This window comes from Esox lucius, chromosome 2, assembly GCF_011004845.1.
Source record: "Esox lucius isolate fEsoLuc1 chromosome 2, fEsoLuc1.pri, whole genome shotgun sequence".
In the NCBI taxonomy this organism is placed as follows: Eukaryota; Metazoa; Chordata; class Actinopteri; order Esociformes; family Esocidae; genus Esox; species Esox lucius.
Genome location: NC_047570.1, coordinates 20,415,464 through 20,441,331, shown reverse-complemented (window position 1 = coordinate 20,441,331; position 25,868 = coordinate 20,415,464). Strand labels below are relative to the sequence as shown.

The 25,868-nt window shown below is 39.1% G+C and overlaps 1 protein-coding gene across 2 annotated transcripts in view; it reads right to left on the bottom strand.

The window, feature by feature from the left end:
* Positions 1–25,511, bottom strand: part of mybpc3 (myosin binding protein C3) — a 94,498-nt gene extending 68,987 nt beyond the window's left edge. For both annotated transcript variants that reach the window (XM_010890489.5, XM_020054923.3), the window contains exons 1-5: positions 25,347–25,511; positions 18,537–18,692; positions 2,571–2,648; positions 2,317–2,465; positions 1,998–2,115 (exon numbers count right to left, since the gene is read on the bottom strand). In XM_010890489.5, coding sequence (XP_010888791.1) covers positions 1,998–2,115; positions 2,317–2,465; positions 2,571–2,648; positions 18,537–18,692; positions 25,347–25,371 — 526 coding nt within the window. In that variant the 5' untranslated portion in view covers positions 25,372–25,511. The remainder of the gene's footprint in view (positions 1–1,997; positions 2,116–2,316; positions 2,466–2,570; positions 2,649–18,536; positions 18,693–25,346) is intronic.
* Positions 25,512–25,868: the final 357 nt, after the last annotated feature.

Below are 25,868 nucleotides of genomic sequence, written 5' to 3'. Positions count from 1 at the left end.
CAAGCAATAGGGATAACTGCACCCTGGAGAGGATTGTGAAACAAAACCCATTCAAAAATGTGGGGGAGATTCACAAAGAGTGGACTGCAGCTGGACTCAGTGCTTCAAGAACCACCACGCACAGACGTATGCATGACATGGGTTTCAGCTGTCGCATTCCTTGTGTCAAGCCACTCTGGAACAACACACAGCGCCAGAAGCGTCTCGCCGGGGCTAAAGACAAAAAGGACTGGACTGCTGCTGAGTTATGTTCTCTGATTAAAGTACATTTTGCATTTTCTTTGGAAATCAAGGTCCCAGAGTCTGGAGGAAGAGAGGAGAGGCACAAAATCCACGTTGCTTGAAGTCCAGTGTAAAGTTTCCACAGTCAGTGATGGTTTGGGGTGCCATGTCATCTGCTGGTGTTGGTCCACTGTGTTTTGTGAGGTCCAAGGTCAATTCAGCCTACCAGGAAGTTTTAGAGCACTTCATGCTTCCTGCTGCTGACCAACTTTATGGAGATACAGATTTAATTTTCCAACAGGACATGGCACCTGCACACAGTGCCAAAGCTTCCAGTACCTGGTTTAAGGACCATGGTATCCCTGTTCTTAATTGGCCAGCAAACTCGCCTGACCTTAACCCTATAGAAAATCTATGGGGTATTGTGAAGAGGAAGATGCGATACGCCAGACCTAACAATGCAGAAGAGCTGAAGGCCACTATCAGAGCAACCTGGGCTCTCATAACACCTGAGCAGTGCCACAGACTGATCAACTCCATGCCACGCCGCATTGCTTCAGTAATTCAGGCAAAAGGAGCCCCAACTAAGTATTGAGTGCTGTACATGCTCATACTTTTCATTTTCATACTTTTCAGTTGGCCAACATTTCAAAAAATATTTTTTTTGTATTGGTCTTAAGTAATAATCCAATTTTCTGAGATTCTGAATTAGGGATTTTCATTAGTTGTCAGTTATAATCATCACAATTAAAAGAAATAAACATTTGAAATATATCAGTATGTGTGTAATGAATGAATGTAATATACAAGTTTCACTTTTTGAATGGAATTACTGAAAAAAATTTACTTTTTGATGATATTCAAATTTTATGACCAGCCCCTGTAAGTACAATCCTCAAAAAAAATTGCCTATCTGCACATTAATCCTGTGGAAAGACTTTCTATTCACATAATATCCTTCATTTACTGAAAGAAATGTGATAGGAATATGAGTGCTAGCTATGCGGCCAATCACCCATGGAAACCCTAAAATGTTAACTGATTTGTGCTTCAAGTCTCAAAGCTTCATATTAAAACTGATTACTGCTTAGACTGATACCTGCAATTCTGTGGAATTATTTTTTGATGAGTCTTGTGTGTCTGTGACTTTGGAACACTACTAAAGTGTACAAAATATTGGTTGCTTTAAACACATGCTCAGCGTCACCAATGTTATACAGAAAACTGCAACACAAAATGTTTTTTCCGAACTGAGAGTGTGTCCACCATGTATCATAGGAACATGGTGGACATGTCATAGGATATGAGGGCGGAGAATATATTTCAGATAAATTATTGATTGTGCAGAAAAACTGTAATTCTCAAACAGATAATCATTAGGGAATGATAAAACATCCAGGCAGGGTCTGATCACTCTCTCCCGACTGAGATTTCTGCAGAGAATGTGTGCAGAAATCTGTGTGAATGTGTGCAGAAAACTGGCTCTTCGAGAAAAGGACACACTCTGTCTGACACATTCAGATGGCAGGTTTCAGTGAAAGTGTAGGACAAACTCAGGGTTAGTTGGATAAAACCTGCTAGCGAGCAGGTTAGCTTCACGGAGTATGTTGCCATAGTAACTGAACAGCGTCTTTGAAACCATCAACTCTGAGTCAACTAACTAGGTTTTCACTAAACCTGCTTTCTGAAATATCCCCAGTAACAAAAGAGAAGACATTAAAACATGTTTATTAATAAGATGACCTTTCTCATTGCATTGTGTGTGGGGCACCTACCATGCACTGTTAGATCGAAGTTGCAGCTGTCAAACTTGTCACGGGATGACACCTCACACCTGTAAGCTCCAGCAAAGCTGGGCTTTGCTGCAATAACTAGCATCTCAAAGGTGTAGACCTGATAAAATAAGAATAAAACATGTCATTCAAAACATAAATCTAAGAAGCCATTTGCAAGGTGATCTGTAGGAATTTCTGTAGGACTTTTAACTGCTCATTACTGTATATCTCACATACATTTCTACTGTGATTTGATTAGCTGTACGTTGCCGAAAAAAATCATATAACATGTCCATTGATGAGAAATGTATAGTGTAACCTTGGTGTGACGATCGTAAGTCTCCTTGAGCTGCAGGTGCTTTCCAGACTTGCTAGCCAGGTCCATCCATTTTCCCTTAAACCATTTGATGGTTGGCTTCTTTAGCAGTGAAACAGCATTTACTTTAGCCACAAAAGTTATGTTCTCACCTGGACACAATAGTAGAGACAAGTGCCCAATGTATCATGAATGATTTGCATGAATGATTACAAACATTGGAGTTCTCTAATATAACCATGTTTGGTTTTACTCACCCACAGTGACTTCCCCACTCAGAGGTTTTTCTGTGAACAGTCCTGTAAGGTCCGTTTTTTTGTCAGGGTCTTGAATCTCTGGGAAAATGAACAAAGCATGACAAAGCAAAGGAGAATGTGGGTTAAAGCAAAATATGCTTGACATATGCTCTTAAAGGGCTAAAGGTATCAATTTATTTGAATTGATTATTCTATATATAAAATGCATGATTTTTCTAATACTCAAAAAACCAACAACATGGCTCACTGTCTTCGTGGTGTTACTTTTTACATTGGGTCAAGATATAAACAAATGTGAAGGTCCAATGTTCCATGAGCTGAAATAAAAGATCCCAGACATTTTAAAATGGAAGTCTTAGGTAGTGTTGCATATTGTGTTTATATTTTTGTTTAGTATACTAGGAGCAAAGTAAATTAAAACAAATAAAACGGAGGAAAAAATAATTTCTGTTTGGCACAAGCCTATACTTTGATGCCCACTATGCTACAGTACACTGTTCACTGGTACCATATCAATGTTCAGTACTCTTTAATAAGAGCACCCCACATCAATGCATTTGTTCCTTTACACAACCAGCCTGAAAACAATGACCATTTAACACTGGAGACCATATGCATAATGCATTATACATGTACAGTACTCATAATGCCACATACATTCAGGTCCAGTAATATTTGGACACTGAATGTATGTTTTCATAATTTTGGCTCTGTACGCCATCACAACGGATTTGAAATGAAACAACCAAGATGCAATTGAAGTGCAGCTTTAATTCAAGGGGTTGAACAAAAATATCGTATGAAACGTTTAGGAATTGCAACCATTTTCATACACAGCCCCCATATTTCAGGGGCTCAAATGTAATTGGACAAATTAACACGATCATAAATAAAATGTTCATTTTCAATACTTTGTCGAGAATCCTTTGCAAGCAATGACTGCTGGAAGTCTGGAACACATGGACATCACCAAATGTTGGGTTTCCTCCTTTGTGATGCTTTGCCAGGCCTTTACTACTGCTATCTTCAGTTGTTGTTTATTCGTGGGTTTTTCTGTCTTCAGTTTTGTCTTCAGCAAGTGAAATGCAGACCAAAAGCAGAGACCAGGTGATTGACTCGGCCATTGCAGAATATACCACTTCTTTGCCTTACAAAACTCCTGGGTTGCTTTCGCAGTATGTTTTTGGTCATTGTCCATCTGTAAAGTGAAGTGCCGTTCAAACAACTTTGCTGAAGTTGGCTGAATCTGAGCAGACAATATATCCCTACACACTTCAGAATCTGGCGGCTTCTGTCTTCTGTCACATCATCAATAAACACTAGTAACCCTGTGCCATTGGAAGCCATGCTATCACACTGCCTCCACCGTGTTTTACAGTTGATGGGGTATGCTTTGGATCATGAGCCGTTCCAAGGCTTCTCTGTATTTTTTCAGCCTATCATTCTGGTACAGGTTGATCTTTCTATTGTTGAGGCTAATGAATGGTTTGCACCTTGTGGCGAACCCTCTGTATTTGCTCGCATGAAGTCTTCTCTTTATGGTAGACTTGGATAATGATATGCCTACCGCCCGGAGAGTGTTCTTCACTTGGCTGGATATTATTAAGGGGTTTTCTTTACCATGGAAAGGATCCTACGATCATCCACTACTGTTGTCTTCTGTGGATGTCCATGCCTTTTTGTGTTGCATATCTCACCAGTGCATTCTTTATTTTTCAGAATATACCAAACTGATGATTTGGCCAATCCTAATGTTCCTGTTATTGCTCTGATGGATTTTTTTTTGCAGCCTAAGGATGGCCTATTTCACTTTTATTGAGAGCTCCTTTGACCATATATTGTGCGTTCACAGCAACAGCTTCCAAATGCAAATGCCACACTTGGAATCAACTCCAGACCTTTTACCTGCTTAATTGCCCACACCTGTCCATGAAACAGCTTTTGAGTTAATTGTCCAATTTTGGTCCCTTGAAAAAGAGGGGGCTACATATTAAAGAGGTGTAATTTCTAAACCCATCCTCCAATTTGGGTGTGACTACCTTCAAATTAAAGCTGAGAGACTGCACTTTAAGTCCAAATTCATTATTTAGCAAAACTTGTGTCAGTATTTCCGGACCTGTAATACAGTAATAATGCAGTATAAGCATAGCTACAAACATAGACTCATGAAGACTCGTAATTCCATATAACAATACTCATAATGCATAATAAGATAATTATAATGACTTAGAATGTTTCGAAGTTGTTTTTATGACACATGTTTTTGTTTACAATTGTCAATCAGAGCAGTGGTGGGGTGGAACAGTCATTTTATGCATAGTCTACTGTTAGCAAGTGGATGAAAGTGAACTAATTCAAGGGAAGATGTAATGCATTATCGGAATTCATTGTTACTCATGAAAATGATTTGGCTACAAAACACAACATAAAGTTAGACTGTGGAATCTAAAGGCTGTTGGGAGTGCAGAAAAAGTTAAACAGATAACTTATAGCTGGCTAGCTTAGCTAATTTGCTCCTCTAGACTTCTCAATCCAATAAACTCAGTGTTGTGTGTTGAAAATTTTGGCTAAGTAGCCAAGTTTTGCTTCCTCTATATGTGCGCAAACACTTTTCTCACACTATCGTCGTCTAGCCATTGAGCCGACGATAGATTAGAAAGACACCCACTCCTTCGTGAATATGTAGTAGCACCCATGATGTATTGTTTTCGGATAAACAAATACAACCCCATTTCCAAAATAGTTGCGACTCTGCATAAAATGTAAATAAAAACAGAATGCAATGATCTGCAAATCTGATAACAAATAGTACAAAGACACCAAAGCAAATGTTGAAACTGAGATATTTTATAGTTTCTTGAAAAATACATGCCCACTATGAATTTTGAAAAAGTTGGGATGGAGGAAGTAATAGACTGAAGTAATAGACTAAACTAAACTGAAATATCACACAACTAATTTGGTCAATTGGCAACTGGTCACTAGCATTATTGGATATTAAAATATCATTCAGAGAGGAGGGGTCTGTCAGAAGTGAGGATGGGGAGGGGTTCATCACTCTGTGAAAGACTGCAAGGGCAAATAATGCAACCATTCAAGAATACAATTTTGCTACGTAAAATTGCAAAAAATTCAGATTATCTATGGTACATAATATAATTAAAAGATTCAAAGAATCTGGAAGAATTTCTGTACGCAAGGGACAAGGCCAAAAACCAATATTGAATGGCTGTGATCTTTGGGCCCTCAGACAACACTGCAAAACAGACACGATACTGTAGTGGAAATCATTGTATGGGCTCAGGAACACTGAAAACCATTGTCTGTGAACACAGTATGTTGCTGCATCCACAATGCAAAAAGTTAGCCAATGTAAGCTAACTTTAGGTCTAAACTATGTGAGGTAAGATACTCCACTGGCAGTCAGTGTAGGCTACATGAGCCAGAAATTACATTACGGACATTACTGCAAACAAAACAATCCTATCACAGTAGCCATATATGTGAAACCATCTTTGTTACATTAATGATGATCATAATGCACTTTTATATCCCTGAATTCCTCAACCTGTAGCTATGTTGTGGATATAAGAAAGTTCTTCAAGAGAGGTGGTGCCGGCAGCTCGGCCGAAAGTCAGTCAAGTGAGAAATAAATATTCTACCAGTTCTAACAGACAGAATTTTTTTTGAATGCATTGATCAAACATTAAGCCTTGAGTTATTGTAAATGTGAGTAATAATAATAACTTTTTAAAACAGGTAAGAATGAGAGAAAGATGCTGCAGGCTGAGGGAGCTGGTCTGATGGAGGTTAGTGATCAAGCAACCGTTTGCTTTTAATGGCATAGGCCTATCATGCTCATGCGTAAACTATATCAAATTTTCATGTGATTTGCAGTTTAAGAGGTTTACACATTAAACATCAGTTTTTTTCATCATTATTCTGCCCACCAGAGGGATCAACTAACTGAGTGATTTAGGATTTCAGTCATTTTATGTTTATTTTATCAAATGTTGGAAAAGGTGCAAGAGTATATGGGGAGAAATTGAGAGGGCTTTGAGTTTGCAAATTACAGTGTTTGCTGCTTGTGTTTGTGGATTTCATTAGCATGTTGTAGTTAGTTCATAATAAAAATACTACAAAATTAATAATAATAGTTTTTGAAAACAAATGACTTGGTTTGATTTTGCCAGTGTTGATAATATTCCTCTTAAGGTGTTTGAATTTCAGTGTTTATTTTGAGACACAATTGACAGAAGGGTGACATTTTAATAAAAAGAATGTCTGGTGTAATCTGCTGTGTATGTCTTCTCTCACTCTCAGTAGTCTTTATTATTAAATAATTCATTCACGGTCATTTTCGCAGTATAGTCTGTATACTTGACAAACATACTTAGGATCTACAACTTATCTGAGGAGATACAATAGCATTGCATGATTTGTGACTATTGTAAGCAAATGGGTAGTGTTTAAGTCATATTGTTTCCATGTTTAAAACAATGAGATCTTCCGTTTCTTGGCAATTACTTGCATAGAATAGCATTAATTTCTTAGAACAAGAATAGACTGACGAGTTTCAGAAGATGGTTCTTTACTTCTGGCCATTTTGAGCCTGTAATCGAACCCACAATTGCTGATTATTCAGATACTCAACTGGTCAAAAGAAGGCCAGTTTTATTGCTTCACTAGATCTTTTATGCCATATACAAATTAATTACAAAGAAATTCTAAAATTGTGCCATATAAAAATTTATTTATATGGCACAATTCATACATAGAAGCAATTCAATGTGCTTTACAATGAAAACGAGAAACATACAATAGAATAAAAACAAATACTAGAATATAAACAATAAAGAACAATAAAACATCATTATAATAAATTAATTTATATGGCATAATTCATACATAGAAGCAATTCAATGTGCTTTACAAAGAAAAAGAGAAACATACAATAGAATAAAAACAAATACTAGAATATAAACAATAAAGAACAATAAAACATCATAATAATAAAATGTTGAATAAGAAAATAGAAAAAAAAACAAAAAAAAAACATAACTGTTAGATTCTGTAAGATTCCATGAGGAAGCTATAAAAGATTTAAAAATGTTTACGTTTGGAGCGTGTCTAAAATCTTCTGGTAGTGTATTCCAGTTGTGTGCAGCATAACTGCTAAACGTAACTTTGCTTTGGACATGATTTAGTATGGACACTGGACTCTACTAGCTGACCTGAGTTGATGGATTTAATAGCCCTGCTATGTTTATACTCTTCAAACATATAAGAAATGTATTCGGGGCCTAAACCATTCAGTGATTCTGGACTACACCATTCTAGACTAAAAGCACCACTTTAAAACCTATTCTGTAACTGACTGGAAACCAGTGCTACGATATAAGAACCGGAGTTTAACATTCTAGCAACAGCATTCTGAATGAGCTGCAGCTGTTTTACAGTTTTTTGGGGAGTCCAGTTAAGAGGCCATTACAGTAGTCAACCCTACTAGAGATAAAAGCATGGATGAGCTTCTCTTGTTCTTTTTGGGACACCAAGCCCTTGATTCTGGCTATATCTTTAAGATGATAAATGCTGTTTTGGTGACTGCTTTGATATTGAACATGAGGTTTGAATCTATCAGAACACCAAGATTATGCACTTGGTCCCCGGTTTTAAGAGCTAGAGAATCCACCTCTTTACTAATACCAGTTTTAGTATTTTTGTTGCCAAACACAATAATCTCTGTTTTATCTTGGTTTAATTGTAGATTCTGGTTCATCCCGGTATTTATATGTTCTATACAGTGACACAGTGCGTCTATTGAGCTTTTGTCATACGGTTCAAGAGCCATATATATTTGAGTATCATCTGCACAGCTATGGCAGTTAATATTGTTTTTCTGAAGAATTTGGCCCAGAGGTAGCATATAGAGACTGAACAGAAGCGGTCCAAGGACTGATCCCTGGGGAACTCCACATGTCATAGCCACCCTATCAAATTCATGATTGCCAATGGTAAGAAAGCAACTCTGGCCATCTAAATAAGATCTGAACAGATTAAGGATTGTCCTAAAGAGTCCTACCCAATTTTCCAGCCTGTCTAGATCTACAGTGTCAAATGCTGCACTAAGATCTAATAGTTATTTTATTCAAATCAGTATTCAGCCATATATAATTTAAAACTTTTATCAGAGCCATTCAGTACTTTGGTGAGTTCGGAAGTCTGACTGAAATTTTTCAGTCAGATCACTTGAGTACACGAAATTGCTGAGTTAAATGAAGACAACCTTCTCAATGATCTTAAATGAAGACAACCTTCTCAATGACAGATTGATATCCCTGAAGTTTAATTGACTTATACTGTGATGATTACATGTTTCCTTAATTTTCCTTAGTATTGTGAAATAGAGGGCTGTGGCCTTCACAGAGGTTATTCTATGTAATGCCTAATTTTAGCAGAATCAGACCCAGCAGGGTCAGCAGAGCAGAGGTACATTTTTCAATGCAACATAAAACTTCTGTCTGTTTTTAGAAAAATAATATAGATTCACTTTTCTTTTTTTTTATTAAATTGCAAAACAAACAAAAACAAAAAAATCAGAATCTTTATTTGTAATATTATGTTTTCAGAATCTTTATTTGTAATATTATGTTAGGATATTGGTAAAATCTGCAACAAAATATTGATGTTATACTGTTTTACAAAATTACTGAATGGGAATTAGTGGAATATTTTTTTTGGTAAAAATGCATGTCGTGACCGGTATGTAGCAAAATAGTTCTGGGTTTATACCTCCACACACCTGTCAAGCTCCCCCCTCCACTTCTGAAACCAGTTCGGAACCAAGTTCTGACCCAGTTCAAAGCTATAAAGCAGAAGCCAAAAGCACAAAATGTACACTATATGGCTTAAAGTATATGGGCACCCAACCTTCACACCATTATGAGCTTGCTGGATGACCCATTTCAAAACCATGGGCATTAATATGGAGTTTCCCCCTTCTCTTTTCATCTGTAACCGCCGCCACTCTTCTGGGAAGGATTTCCACAAGATTTTGGAGTGTCTCTGTGGGAATTTGTGCCCATTCAGCCAAAAGATTATTTGTGAGGTCAGACACAGATATTGGACGAGTAGGCCTGACTCACAATCGTTGTTACTATTCATCCTAATGATGTGGCATGGGGTTGAGGTCAGGGCTCTTGGCAGGCCACCCAAGTTCCTCTGCACCAGCCTCGTCAAAACCATGTCTTTATGGAACCCGCTTTGTGCACAGGGGCACAATCATGCTGGAACATGAAAGGGCCTTACCCAAACTATTGCCACAAAGTTGGAAGCACACAATTTTTTTAAATGTCTTTGTATCTTGTACCATTAAAATTAACCTTTACTGGAACTAAGGGGTCTACCCCAAACCCTGAAACACAGCCCCAGACCACAACTTTACAGTAGGTACTATGTATTCCGGTAGGTAGGGTTCTCCTGGCATACGCCACACCCAGATTCATCCATCAGACTGACAGATAGTGAAGCGTGATTCAACACTTCAGAGAACACATTTTTGCGATGCTTGGCGTTGTGCAAGTGGATGTGAGGCTTGGGTACAGCTGCTAGGCCATTTTGTGAAACCCTTTTTGTGAAGCTTTCAGCGCACATTTTTCATGCTGATGTTGCTTTCAGAGGCAGTTTGGAACTCTGTGGTGAGTAATGCAACAGATGATAAGCGATTTATACATGCTACTCGGCAGCTCAGTGCTCTGTGAGTTTACACTTCGTAGCTGAGCTGTTGTTGTTGCTTCCAGATGCTTCCACTTCACAATTATATGAAATTGCGTATAACAGGATACTTAACTTAAATTGAAAAACACATTTTTTCATTTAATTATTGCACAAATAATAGGTATATTCAGTACCGTACTAACCAAGTCTTATTTTGTCTAATTGAGCAACATTGACTCCCAAATCACTTCTCCTGACTGAAATAATTGTATTAAATAGGGTTGAAAATGGGATAAAAAGCACAACCAATCCTACGAAACTACTTATACAACTGGTTTCTGATCCTATCCTCAAAAATATCTCTTAATGTATTCATGATACAGCACTGCACTACACCTTGTTCAGCGTACAAAGTTGCATACAAAGTTTTCTACATCGGGACTCTATTTGGAATTACTAAACAGAGCTGCTCGTCCCTGAACACCTGAAGCTAAGTACCATTATTATGCCTTATCATTGTAGTTGTTGTCATTTCAACACGGAGGAGAACTATCGTATTCAGGTATAGATAGCAGAATTATAGAGGCTCGGCTTCAGACACAAATGTCAGGCAAGGATTACGTTAGTGTAGAAGCCAAAAAACTGGAAGCAATGGTGTTGTTAGACCCGTGGCACAGCTCCTGCAGCCGGGCAAGAACTTTCTCTTAGTCACTGGGAAGAAAAGCTGTTGAACCAGTTAAACCTGTGTCGCTGCTAGAACCGACAGAGATTTTCAACAAGTTTTCCCCCTGGAGTCAGAGTCAAGGTCCGAGCTGTCTTTGGAGGGGAATGATCGGCAAGCATTTTCTACTGGTGGCCAGGAAAAACTGAAAACTTCAGTCAGCGATCGTACACTGTTTAGCGGGGGGCAGAGCCACTGACATAACTGCAAATCTGGGGTTGGTTCTGGCAAAGTCTAAAACTGGCAAGTATAGAGAGTACAGAGATATTGTTATTCACGTTGGCACCAACAACGTTAGGATGAAACAGTCAAACAGTCAGAGGTTAAAAAGCAGTACATAGCATTTGCATGTAAACCAGCTAGAAAGATGTGTCGGCATCAATTAATTGTCTCTGGCTCCCTCCCAGCTACAGTGGGGAGAACAAGTATTTGATACACTGCCGATTTTGCAGGTTTTCCTACTTACAAAGCATGTAGAGGTCTGTCATTTCTATCATAGGTACACTTCAACTGTGAGAGACGGAATCTAAAACAAAAATCCAGAAAATCACATTGTATGATTTTTTATTAATTACTTTTAATTTTATTGCATGACATAAGTATTTGATCACCTATCAGTAATAATTCCGGCTCTCACATACCTGTTAGTTTTTCTTTAAGAAGCCCTCCTGTTCTCCACACATTACCTGTATTAACTGCACCTGTTTGAACTCGTTACTCCAACAGTGTCATGGCGGCTCGTTGAAAATACGATCTCGTATTTTACAAAAATAGTTCACTGAAACGTGTTTCTGAAAACATTTTAAGCCAGAAATAGGCCATGCAGTTGCTGAATCTGTCTTCATTTCAGCTCAACAAAGGTTAGTTTGAAAGATGTTCGTCTACTTCTACTGGATACTCTACAACTGTGAAACTTCAATTAATGTTAATATTTGTTTCAATCACTGAATGAAGCCTGCTATATTTGGGACAATAGTCGCAACCTTATATTGCTTGCACATAATTCTTGATCAGGATTCAAAATGTGTTTATTGTTGTTCATTTTAAACCGTTATTGCGCAGAGAGCGTGAGGGCGAGAGAGAAAGTGCTTGAGCGAGCGAGCGTGAGGTCTGCGGTCTTGGTCATCATTTGATTTACTTGTTTTTGTGTAGGTAATACGTTGTCAAATATGTTTAAACGTAACTACTTGTATAGGTAGTCTATTTATGTCTCTTTGTATTAATATGTCCTGTTATTGACATAATGCGTGTCATTGACAAAATGCGCGTCACTTGACAAAATGCGCATGCGCAACCAGATGTTCGAATAGTTGAAGAGAGCTGGGACCACAGTCTGAAAGAAAACCATTAGTAATACATTACGCCGTCATGGATAAAAATCCTGCAGCTCACGCAAGGTCCCCCTTCTCAAGCCAGCGCATGTCCAGGCTGTCTGAAGTTTGCCAATGATTATCTGGATGATCCAGAGAAGTTATGTGAGAAGGTCATGTGGTCTCATGAGAAAATTGAGCTTTTTGGTCTAAACTCCACTCGCCGTGTTTGGAGGAAGAAGAAAGATGAGTACAACCCCAAGAACACCATCCCAACCATGAAGCATGGAGGTGGAAACATCATTCTTTGGGGATGCTTTTCTGCAAAGGAGACAGGACGACTGCACCGTATTGAGGGGAGGATGGATGGGCCCATATATTGCGAGATCTTGGCCAACAACCTCCTTCCTTCAGTAAGAGTATTGAGGATGGGTCGTGGCTGGGTCTTCCAGCATGACAATGACCCGAAACACACAGCCAGGGCAACTAAGGAGTGGCTCCGTAAGAAGCATCTCAAGGTCCTGGAGTGGCCTAGCCAGTCTCCAGACCTGAACCCAATAGAAAATCTTTGGTGGGAGCTGAAAGTCCGTATTGCCCAGCGACACCCCGAAACCTGAAGGATCTGAAGAAGGTTTGTATGGAGGAGTGGGCCAAAATCCCTGCTGCAATGTGTGTAAACCTGGTCAAGAACTACAGGAAATGTATGATCTCTGTAATTGCAAACAAAGGTTTCTGTACCAAGTATTAAGTTCTGCTTTTCAAATACTTATGTCATGCAATAAAATGCAAATGATTTACTTAAAAATCATACAGTGATTTTCTGGATTTTTGTTTTAGATTCCGTCACTCACAGTTGAAGAGTACCTATGCCCAAAACCGAGCCTTAAAGAACACCAAAACATACATTTGATTTGTTCGAGGATATGCCATCCACACATACGAACTGATAACTTTCCGATAAATAAGATTTAAACCAGGCTAGAACGATCCACGTAGCGCAATATGGGTTTCTAGTCTCTCTAAGAGAAGGAAGTGATCAATAGTGTCAAAGGTAGCACTAAGATCAAGAAGCAACAGTACGGATGCAAAACTTTTAGAAGATAATTTGTTACCTTCACAAGTGCAGTCTCAGTGCAATGATGGGGTCTGGACTGGATCATTTCATAAATGCAATTTGTCTTCAGGAAGGCATTCAGTTGTTGGTAAACAAATGTTTCTAAGATTTCTGAGAGTAATGGGAGGTTCAATATTGGCCTATAATTGTCTGGAACCAGATTAGAGTAATAATTTCCACTATTTTTAGTGGGTTTGGACACATCTGGAGGAAAGGGAGCAATTTATTATGGTCAACATTGGCTGACCTAGCACCGGAAATAGCTCCTTAAGCAATTGTGTTGGAATAGGCTCTAGTTGACAATTTGTGGGTTTAGAACTCATTACTCATTTAGTTAACGTGTTCGAGTGATAGAGGATCAAAAAATTCAAGCATCCCCATGGACACCAAGTCAAGGACGTTGAGGACATTCTCAGGACAACTGAGATTTTGGGGACTATAACTATTTAAGGAGGAGTCAGTTATTTGTTTTCTAATGGTGATGATCTTTTCATCAAAGAAGTTAATGTATTCATTACAGCTAAAGTGAAGACGCATTTCACTTGTTGAGCATTGCTTTTTTGTTAACCTTGCAACTGTATCAAAGATACATTTTGGATTGTTTTTTTCACCTCAATCAGATTGTAGAAATAAGCTGACTGAGCAGATTTGAGTGCTTTTCGGTATTGTAGTGTTCTGTCTATTCAGGCTAGTCTGAATACTTCCAACTTGGTGGAGCGCAACTTTCGCTCCAATTTTCTGGAGGCTTACTTGAGTGCTCTGGTATTGTCTGTGTACCAAGGGAGCAAGTTTCTTGTTGCGTATTTCTTTTGGTTTTAGTGGTGCAACCGTATCTAAAGTATTTCGCAGTGTTGAGTTTAGATCCTTGATTAGATCGTTTGTGGATCATCAATGAGCCAGCTTGGAAAAATATAGAGAAATCCATTCGTAGTCCGAGAATTTATAGTACAGCTTTTGAAACGTATTGTTTGCGGAGCAAGTGGATTTCTAGTTTTAATGGTAAATGTAATAAGACACTGATCCGATAATACAGGATTTTTGGGGGAAATTACTAGATGCAATATCAATTTCTCGTGACAGGACTAAATCTAAGGTATGATTGTGGCAGTGCGTTGGACCTAAGACATGTTGGACAAAAACCATTGAGTCATTTATGGTTATGAAATCAGCAAAAATTTGAATACTATCTGCAATGACTACAAGGTTATACAATAATTCTGGAAACTCATTGAGGAACATGTATCTATGTAAAACTATTTATCAGCATGGTTAACATTCATGAGTAAAACTTAAAAAGAATGAAAACGACTAATGTATTTAAGAGTACATTTAAATATAAATATTAGCAACACCCCCTCCTTTTCAGGATGCACAGGGGATATGATCACTAGTATAGCCAGTTGGCGAGGCCTCATTTAGGCCAGTAAATTCATCAGGCTTTAGCCATGTTTCACACAAGTCAATAACATCTAGTTCATGATCAGTGATTAATTCATTTACTGCAAATGCCTTTGAAGAAGGGATCTAACATTTAGGAGTCGAGAGGTCTTTATCTTAATAAGATTTCTGTTGTTATCACTACCTGGTTTAACTTCTCAGCTTGGTCACAGTCATGGTGAGGCTATAGGAGTGAGACTCCTGTCAATGTTCCTAGATAAAAGAAGAGCACCACTCCAGCTAGGATGGAGTCTGTCGCTCTTCAGCAGATCAGGCTTGGCCCTATTTCTGGGAGAGTCCCAAAGTTATCTACAAACTGTGCCTCCTGCGACGGGCAGAACTCAGTTTTCAGCCAGCGATTGAGTTGCGCAAATCTGCTGTAGAGCTCATCACTACCCCTATACAGTGGGGAGAACAAGTATTTGATACACTGCCGATTTTGCAGGTTTTCCCACTTACAAAGCATGCAATAAAATGCAAATTAATTATTTAAGAATCATACAATGTGATTTTCTGGATTTTTGTTTTAGATTCTGTCTGTCACAGTTGAAGTTTATCTACAATAAAAATGACAGACCTCTATATGCTTTGGAAGTAGGAAAATCTGCAAAATCGGCAGTGTATCAAATACTTGTTCTCCCCACTGTACCTTCGACCCTGACCTCTCCTTTGATGAACATATAAAATACATCTCAATAGTTGCTTATCAAAAACTGATGCAGAAAAACGAATCCATACTTTTGTTACTTCTAGATTAGATTACTGCAATGCTCTTCTTTCCGGTTACCCTGATAAATCAATAAATAAACTTAAATTTGTGCTGAACATGGCTGCTAGAATCCTAACTAGAACTAAAACATTTGACCACATTACTCCAGTACCAGCCTCTTTACACTGGCTGCCTATTAGGGTTAGGGCATAAGGTTTTATTGTTAACCTATACATCTTAATACATGCACTTGGTCCTACTTACCTCGCTGAAATTAACCAGCCATACATACCTACACGTAATCTTGGATCGCAAGATGCAGTCCTTTTAATTGTAAATAGAATTTCTAGTTACCACTAGCCGGAGGCAGGGCCTTCTCTCATAGAGCTCCACTACTGTGGAATTATTTGCCAATTAAGGTTAGAAATGCAAACTCAGTGCAAACTTTCAAGTGTCTACATAAGACTCATCTCTTTAACATGGTGTATGATTAATTATAGTCTGGCCCAGGGGCATGAAGGTGACTATAAAGGCTTGATACTGTCCACCCTTGCTGTCTTGCCAGGTGGGCTCTCACCACCACTGGGATGCCTCCAATGCCATTCGGGGTGAAGTCACTGGCTTGTTGTTGTCTCTCTGTTGTGCACATTGTGCAACTGGGCTGTACTCTCCTGGCAATACTCTTCCCTCATTCAGGGTGGTAGCAGTTGGTGGGTGTCCCTTTGGATTAAGCTTGGCAATATGGGTGGACTGATTTCCTGCCTGTTGGGCCCTGCCCGGGGCCTCCCCCAGATAGGGCCACAGTGTCACTGGACTCTCCTGTCTCAGCCCCAAGGTCTTATGCTGCTATATTATTGTGCCGGGTGAGTAGGGTAAGTTGTCCTTGTAGATCTAAGGAATGCATTTTCTAAATTTTCCCTGTATCCTGTCCTGTTTTAAACTTAGGAGAACATGAGGTCTTTGCCCACACCTCCGGAGTACCAGGCTTGAAAGACTTGTTGATGCCACTGTTCAAAGTCCTCCTGGTTGTGTTGCAGTTCAAGATGATACCTGACGATTTCAGCTGCCACTCTGCTGACCCACCACTCCCCCGCATTGTCCCTGTCCTTGTCCATCTGGTCATGCTTCTGACCTGGACTTGGTTTAAACTCTGGACATAGTTACAACACAATACAATTTGTACTCTTAATATGTTCCCCTGGCACAGCCAGAAGAGGATGGGTCACCCCTCTGAGCCTGGTTGCCCTCTAGGTTTCTTCCTAAATTTCGGCCTTCTTAGGGAGTTTTTCCTAGCCACTGAAATTCAACACTACTGTTGTTTGCTCCTTTGCGTTTAAGGCTGGGTATTTTGAAAAATCACTTTGTGACAACTGCTGATGTAAAAAAGGGCTTTATAAATACATTTGATTGATTGATTGATATCACACCTCAGGATTACCTGGCCTGACTACTAATAACTGTCCCTATCCAAGGTCAATCTGGTTGTATTTCTGATCTAGTTGCTGCCTGATGATTCCTGCTGTCTCTGCCCATAGCCCACCTGATCATCCTGGTCTTTGTCCAGCTGGATGTTCTGAATTTTGCATAAAGACTCAGAGTCTGGCTCCTCTGTGTCTTTCTAAGTTTCAAACCTGGTGAGGAATTGTTCTAGGCACTGTCCACCGATTCTTGTTGTTGCTTGCTCTTTAGTTTCAGGCCGGATATCTGTAAAAGTGCTTTGTTACAATTGCTGATGTAAAAGGGGCTTTATAAAATACATCTGATACATTGAGTTAGCAACAAGCTAGTTTTAGCAAGCTAGCTAGCAACAAACTGCCAATGGGTAGAGATGTTACATTACCTACAGCGTGAATACAGCTAACCCTAAATCCAGGTTCTGTAGATTTTTGCTGGACTGCTTTTGGAACGCTAACATCTTCATTTGCACATGTCGATTAACAACAACTAGTGGTCCACAACCCTTTTTTTTGTACTAGCAACTTCTGGGGATTGTCCCTAGGTTTCCCAGCCATGCATTGGTTTCTTTTCAAAATGCATCTTGTGTGACTAAGGCGTCTTGTTGTTCAAGTATATTTTTACATTTTGTGTAAGCTATGAGACTCTTTTCTTTATCACTCTAAACAGTACTATGGATTTACACTTTAAAACAGTTGGCAAATTCTGCATTCTGAATGAAGTCAAATTATGAAAGCACACCAGACACCTATCCATTGCACCACAGTCTTTAACAATATTACAGAGAAAAGACAACTATATAAACGTCAAACATGCAATATTTATTTCACACTAGCAGATGTTAATGCTCTGCACTGTGTTCAAAAGCATTCAGCAATGAACTGTTTTTCGACATAAGCTTCAAATGTTTCAGAAAACCTAGGTTGCCCATCACTATGCCTATGCAATTTTATCTCTGTGGTCTGCCATGGGTCCCATTGACTTGTGGTTTGATTTTTTATCTGACATGCACTGTGACATGTGGGACAATATATAGACAGTTTTGTGCCTGTCTAAATAATCTCCAATCAATAGTATTTGCCAGATGGCCTCTAATTGAGTGCTATGGATCTCTCAATGAAAAAGGATGCATTTATGCTCAATTTGGAGTTTCAAAGCAGTGTCTGAATATTTATGTACATTCATTTCCGTGTTTTTTTCATTTCTAAAAACTTGTTTTTGCATTGTCGTTATGGGGTAATGTAGGTAACAGACTGATGGCAAATGTTAATCATTTATAAATTCAGTTTCTTTGTACATTCTGAAGCCACTGTAAATAAAAACAGTTGATGCTGAGTTATTTTTTTCAGATTTCAATGAGGTAAATATATCCTTTGTCATTCATTGTGACCCTACACCACCACCACAATTGTGTATCCAGTAGCAATAGCTGTGTATAACAAGCATATAACCTTGTTATCCACAGCTACGAATGGGTATTTTAGTGAAAGAGTGTACTTGCTACCTGTCTGAGGTGCTGTTGGTGTAGTATCAGCTGCAGATGTACATTTCCTGGCTGCAGGGATCTCCGAGCTATCTGCTGGGGCCTCCGCTGGAGCTTTAGTGTTTATATCAGCTGGGTCTGGAACTGCTGGATTCTCTTCTCCATCCAGGGCTGTCTCTGGTGATAGCAAGTTTATAATAAGATATTCATAGAACTGAACTTTTCTCTAATTAGTAAGTGTACCAGTGTCCATTTTTTGTCCAAATTTCATTTCTTTAATTTTATTTAGTGGTATGATTTTTTCTGCAAAATATAGGTTTCAAAAGCATTGGCTACATGAAACCAAACAAACTGGGCACTGTTATGTAATTCTATGCTTTTTAGTTAAGGTTTCAGGAACTGTACTGATGCTTTTCATTTGTTCCTGTTCCTTTGGGATATAAATATGAGGACACATGCATGTAAATTCCCTTTGTCATCCATCAGCATGGGTAAAACCAAAGACCTTTCAGCAGAAAGAAGACAGATGATAGTTTTCCTACACAGATCATGTATAAGATATAAAAACCACACATACACCTGAAATGTCCACTAAGCACAGGGCAGCAATCAAAAAGTTGCAGAAGTTGCAAATGTGCCAAAAAGACAATGGACAGTGAGGAAAAAAGATCACAGTTTTGATAGTTAGATGCCTGCTCCATGTCAACAAGCTCTTTGGAAGGGCTGCACAAGAGAATCCCTTACTGAGCCCAACGCACAAATGACAGTGCCTGATCTTTGCCAAGCAATATTGGAGATACTGTTGCAATGACCCCAGTAATACATCTACGTCAACACAGAAATGGTTGCAGGACCACAAAATCACAGTTTTACAATATCAGTCTCAGTCTCCGGACTTCCAATGGAAATCCAATGGAAAACCTGTAGTCTGAATTGAAAGAAATTAGCAAAAGAACACAGACACGGGACAGAGGAAGATTGGAAAAAAGTATTATGGACAGAACCTGAAGTGCCCACTTCAGGTTGGTGGAGAGTGCCTGCCTCAAGTGGAGGAGTTTAAGTATCTAGGGGTCTTGTTCACGAGTGAGGGAAGGATGGAACGGGAGATTGACAGACGGATCGGTGCAGCTTCTGCAGTAATGCAGTCGATATATCGGTCTGTCGTGGTGAAGATTTACCAGTCAATCTACGTTCCTACTCTCACCTATGGTCATGAGCTTTGGGTCATGACCGAAAGGACAAGATCCCGGATACAGGCGGCCGAAATGAGCTTTCTCCGCAGGGTGGCTGGGCGATCCCTTAGAGATAGGGTGAGAAGCTCGGTCACCCGGGAGGAGCTCAGAGTAGAGCCGCTGCTCCTCCACATCGAGAGGGGTCAGCTGAGGTGGCTTGGGCATCTGTTTCGGATGCCTCCGGAACGCCTTCCTGGGAAGGTGTTCCGGTCCCGTCCCACCGGGAAGAGACCCCGGGGAAGACCTAGGACACGCTGGAGGGACTATGTCTCCCGGCTGGCCTGGGAACGCCTCGGTGTCCCCCCGGAAGAGCTAGAGGAAGTGTCTGGGGAGAGGGAGGTCTGGGCATCCCTGCTTAGACTGCTGCCCCCGCGACCCGGCCCCGGATAAGCGGAAGAAGATGGATGGGATGGATGGATTATGGACAGACCAATCTAAATTTGAGGTGTTCAGATCACAAAGAAAAATATTCATGAGACACAGAGCAAATGAAAAGATGCTGGAGGAGTGCATGGTGGAGGCAATGTGATGGTCTGGGTGTGTTTTGGTGGTGGTTAAGTGGGAGATTTGTACAAGGTAAAAGGGATCTTGAAGAAGAATTGGAAGTGGAGTAGAAGAAGAACGCCATACCATACCCTGTGGACAGCACGTGATTGGAGACAATTTCCTCCTACAACAGGACAATGACCCAAAGCACAGCTCCAAACTATGAAGGAACTATTTAGGGAAAGAAGCAGTCAGCTGGTATTCTGTATATAATGGAGTGGCCAGCAGCCACTGGGTCTAAACTCGATTGAGCTCTTGTGGGAGCAGCTTGATCGTATGGTATGTAAAAAGTGCCCATCAAGCCAATCCAAATTCTGGGAGGAAACATGGGGTGAAATCTCTTCAGATGACCTCAACAAATTGACAACTAGACAGCCAAAGGTGTAATTGCTACAAATGGCGGATTCTTTGAAAAGCAAAGTTTGAAGGACACAATTATATTATTATAACTTCAATAAAAAAATATTGTTTCTAACCTTATCAATTAGTTTTAATATGAAAATAAATTTAAACTACTGCAATTTAATGTATGTTTTCATGGAAAACAAGGACATTTCTAAGTGACCCCAAACTTTTGAACGGTAGTAAATATATATGTTATATTGGTGATGCTTACTTATTTTACTTAAGGGTTTGTGGAAGGTCAAGTTAAATATTGGCTGAATGAAGGGCCTACCATTTTCATTTCATACATGTCTGTCTCCAAGCATCTCTCTTTCTAAATAACACATTAGACTCCCTTACAAAAATGTATTTTTATCAACTTTAGACTGATCAAGTTTCCACATGCAATATGTTATCTTCTGCCAGATGCCTCTTGTGACTATCTAGAGTGCCTGCTGCTGTGGTTACTCATGAGGAAACAATCTGTTGTGTCAGGCCAGGGTGGAGGTCATCAGGAAGGGTTTGATGTCATTCATGGTGGCACTGGACAAGCTGGAGCCACTCAATGTCTCAGTTCTCCACAGCCACTTTCTACCTTATAAAACCAGACACAGTACCTACGGACAAGCTAAAAGGGCACATGTTGCTGTGTGATCAACTATGTTTGGAATGCCACAGTGCTTTGTGTTAAAATGTACTCCGGGCCTGTCTGAAGTGTACTGTGATCAAAGATAATTAAAACCAGCTGTGCAGCAAACATTCCACAGTGCTGTGGTTCTTAAAGTACTTGGTTTTCTTTGTGCTCCTCATGTAGTGATAATTTCTGATCTGGACACAGGTCTGCAGTCTCATAGACCAATCATTCTTGTCCTTCTTCCTCCTTAGCCTCTTAAACAAGGTGACACTATGCTAGGCACTTCTAACCAATCAAATGGATTGCAAAAGTTGGCCAGTATCTGTTTTGGAATATTGGTAACTATCTGGATGTTGCCAATTAGCTAACAGGAAGATTCCTGTACAGAACTACATGTTGATATAAGATAATAGATCATCTCTGTTGTATCGAAGGGCTTGCCGAGATTGAGTTTCCATTCGGTATACAAAGATGGTTGCAGAGGATGTTTCAGGTGGTAGCTAACATTGCATCCACTTTCTTATAATACTCTATATATAATATAATGTACACTACTTTTCACAAGTTTGGGGTCACTTAGAAATGTCCTTGTTTTTATATGAAAGCAATTTTTTTGTCCATTAAAATGACATCAAATTGATCAGAAATACAGTCCAGACATTGTTATAGTTGTAAATTACTATTGTAGCTGGAAACAGCAGATTTTTAATGGAATATCTACATAGGTATACAGAGGCCCATTATCAGCAACCATCAGTCCTATGTTCCAATGGCACATTGTGTTTGCTAATCCAAATTAATCCATTTAAGATGCTTATTGCTCATTAGAAAACAGTTTTGCAATTATGTCAGCACAGAAGCAACTGTTGTGCAGATTAAAGAAATAATAAAACTGTCCTTCTTTAGACCAGTTAAGTACGTGGAGCATCAGCAATTGTGAGTTTGATTGCAGGCTAAAAATGTCCAGAAACAAAGAACTTTCTTCTGAAACTCATCAGTCTATTCTTGTTCTCTTCTCTTCAGATTAGCACAACAAATTGACAATTAGAATGCCAAAGGTTTGCAAGGCTGTAATTGCTGTAAATGGAGGATTCTTTGATGAAAGCAATGATTGAAAGACACAATAGTTATTTTAATTACTTACTGCATCAATGACTAACAAAAACATTTCTAAGTAACCCCAAAACTTTGTTTGGTAGGGTATATACATACAGTTCCCTTAAAAGGTTTGGATACACCGACTCATTCAATGGTATTTCTTTTTCTTTACTATTTTCCACATTGTAGAATAAACAGATCAAAATAAATTTCACATTTTAGATTTTTCAAAATAGCAACCATTCGCCTTGACGACAACTTTGCACAATTTTTGCATTCCCCCAACCAGTTTCATGAGGTACTTACCTGGAATGCATTTAATTTAACAGGTATTTCTTGCTAAAAGTTAATTTGTGGGATTTCTTTCCTTAAGATGATTGAGCCAATCAGTTGTGTTGAAGACCAATGTTATGTCTGTAATATAGTAATGTATATTATGGTTAGACCAGGACAAAAAAGCCAAGAGAATTGACAGTACATTACAAAGACATGCAGGTCAGATAATCCGGAAATCTTTTAAGAACATTTAATGTTTCTTAAAGTGCAGTCACAAAACCATTATGATGATGAAACTGGCTCTCAAGATAATCACCACAGGAAAGAAAGACCCAGAGTTTACTGTGCTGTAGAGGATAACTTCATTAGAGTTACCAGCTTCAGAAATCAGTAATTAAACTACACCTCAGATTCTACTCCGCTGTTCAGAGACAGCGTGAATCAGGCCTGTAAGATTGAATTACTGCAACAAAACCACTACTGAAGGACGCCAATAAGAAGACACTTGCTTGGGCCCAAACACACAAGACATAGATATAAGACCAGTGGAAATCTGTCCTTTGGTCTGATGAGTTGAAATCTGACATTTTTGTTCCAACTGCCAGGTCTTTGTGAGACACTGTGTGTGAACAGATGATCTCCTCATGTTAGGTTCCGACCGTGAAGCATAGAGGAGATTGTGTGATTGTGCAGGGGTGCTTTGCTGTTGACTTTGCTGTGATTTAGTCAGAATTCAAGGCACACTCAACAAGCATGGCTACCACAGCATTCTGTAGCAATATAACATCTGGTTTGTGCTTAGTGGGACTATAATTTGATACTCAACAGGCAATGACAGGCTGTGTAAGGGCTATTTGATGGTGCTGCATCAGATGACCTGGCCTCCATAATCACTCAACCCAATTGAGATGGTTTGGGGTGAGTTGGACCGCAGACTAGCAAAAGCAGACAACAAGTGCTGAGCATATGCGGGAACTCCTTCAAGACTGTTGGAAAACCATTCGAGATGATTACACTATGAAGGTGGTTTAGAGAATTCCATGAGTGTGCAAAGCAGTCATCAAGTCAAAAGTTGTCTTCTTTTGAGTTTTGAGTTCTCTCCAAATCTAATTTAACACACCTGATTCTTGTAATTAGACGGATGGAAAGATAAATCAGTTTAGTCACAAATGGGGTTGAAGAGAAAACCAACAGGTCATGAAAGGGGTTCCTGGGTTGGGCAACCCTGATCTAAACTACAGTTGTGGTCAAAAGTTTGCATACCCTTGGAGAATTGGTAATAAAACTTGAATGAGCAACGTCTTTTATTTCTTATGGGATACATATTCAACTGTAGGTCATAACAGAATGGCCCAATCATAAAACAAATCATGGCAACAAAAAATAATGAACTGACCCCTGTTCAAAAGTCTGCATACCCTTAGTTCTTAATACTGTGCAATGCTCCTATAGCATCAATGACAGCATGCAGCCTTTTGTAAAAGTTGTCTATGAGGCCCTGAATTCTTACAGGTGGTATAGCTGCCCATTCGACCTTGACAAAATGCCTCCAGGTCTTGCAAAGGCTTGCATGAACTGCACGGTTGAGATCAGGAGATTGTGGTCACTCCAGAATCTTCACCTTTTTCTGCTGTAACTACTGGTCATCCAGAAGGCTTTGGATATCTTTTTATATCCTTGTCCATCTTTATAAAGTTCCATTACTTTGTTACGCAGATCTTTTGACAGTTATTTTCTGCTCCCCATGGCTCAGTATATAGCCTGCTCAGTGCACCCATGTGAGAGCTAACAAACTCATTGACTATTTATACACAGACACTAATTGCAATTTAAAAAGCCACAAGTGTGGAAAATTCACCTTTAATTGCCATTTTCACCTGTGTGTGTCACCTTGTGTGTCTGTAACAAGGCCAAAAAGTCAAGGGTATGTAAACTTTTGATCAGGGCCATTTGGGTGATTTCCATTATCATTATGACTTAAAAAGGAGCCAAACAACTATGTGATAATACATGGCTTCATATGATCACTATCCTTAAATAAATATTTTCAAAACAAAATGTCAACATTTCACAATTTCTGCCAGGGTATGAAAACTTATGAGCACAACTGTATAAATATGACTAAAAACTGTATATTTTTAATTGAAATGGCTGGCAGCAAATATCTACAACATGATCACTTGCACTTGCAAGTTAAAAAGACTCATGAACTATTGAGAGTTTTCTGTTCAGTTTAACTGTTAATTTCAACATGTTTAGTCAATTCTTATTCTACAGCATTACTGGTATATATATGCTGTCCTCCAACTCAGTGTATTGACCATCAACAATGTCTCACGTATGCAGAGAAAGGTAGACCCATCTATGTATGATAGACATAGGTTTATAGATACACATAGAGTCTATGCTGAAATTAAAAACCAATTGAGTGATTTGTTCAACCTAATTGTTTGTTTGAACAATAAGCAATTGATTGTTTGTTGGTAGAGTATCTTCTCTGGGTGTTAATGACACAAATGAACATAATTAGAAAAGATCTCTATCAGTAAAAAGAGTAGAGCTTCACGTCAGTAGTCTAAATTCAGCAAAATCTTAAAATAGCAGCTGGAGAGACAAAGATGTTTTAGTTAAAATATATGGAACCCCACCAAGGTAACTTACCAATTTTTTTTACTGGCTCTGCCATCCTCTGAACGTTTCTTCTCACGAGTAACAAACAAAAACAAATGAACTTCTATTTGGTTCACCCTGTCTTTAATACTGAGGATCCCAACAGAACCTCTTTTGTCACAATGTGTAGACCCAATCACCCTCTCTGACAATGAGATAAAAAACACACCCCATTGCCCACCTACTCACACAACCTCAGACCTCTCTTGACTTCCTGCAGACCATATTTTGACCATCACTTCTTCCAACACCTCAGCTGCATGACGTGCAAAAGGACTGAATGAGGGAGGTTGTTGAGTTAAATTTAAAGCTTGAAGCCAGTAAGGTCTCTTGCTCTTTCTTGATTTAACTTGCATTATAAAAAACAAACAGCAAGCATATAAAGGGTATAAACAGTTAAATCTGCACTCTGACTGAATGTAATCAACTGTTGACTAAGGCAAATATAATTAGTATCACCAAAGTAGGAAAAATCTATATCATTGCTGTCTAAAGAGGCATCTCTGAAATTCC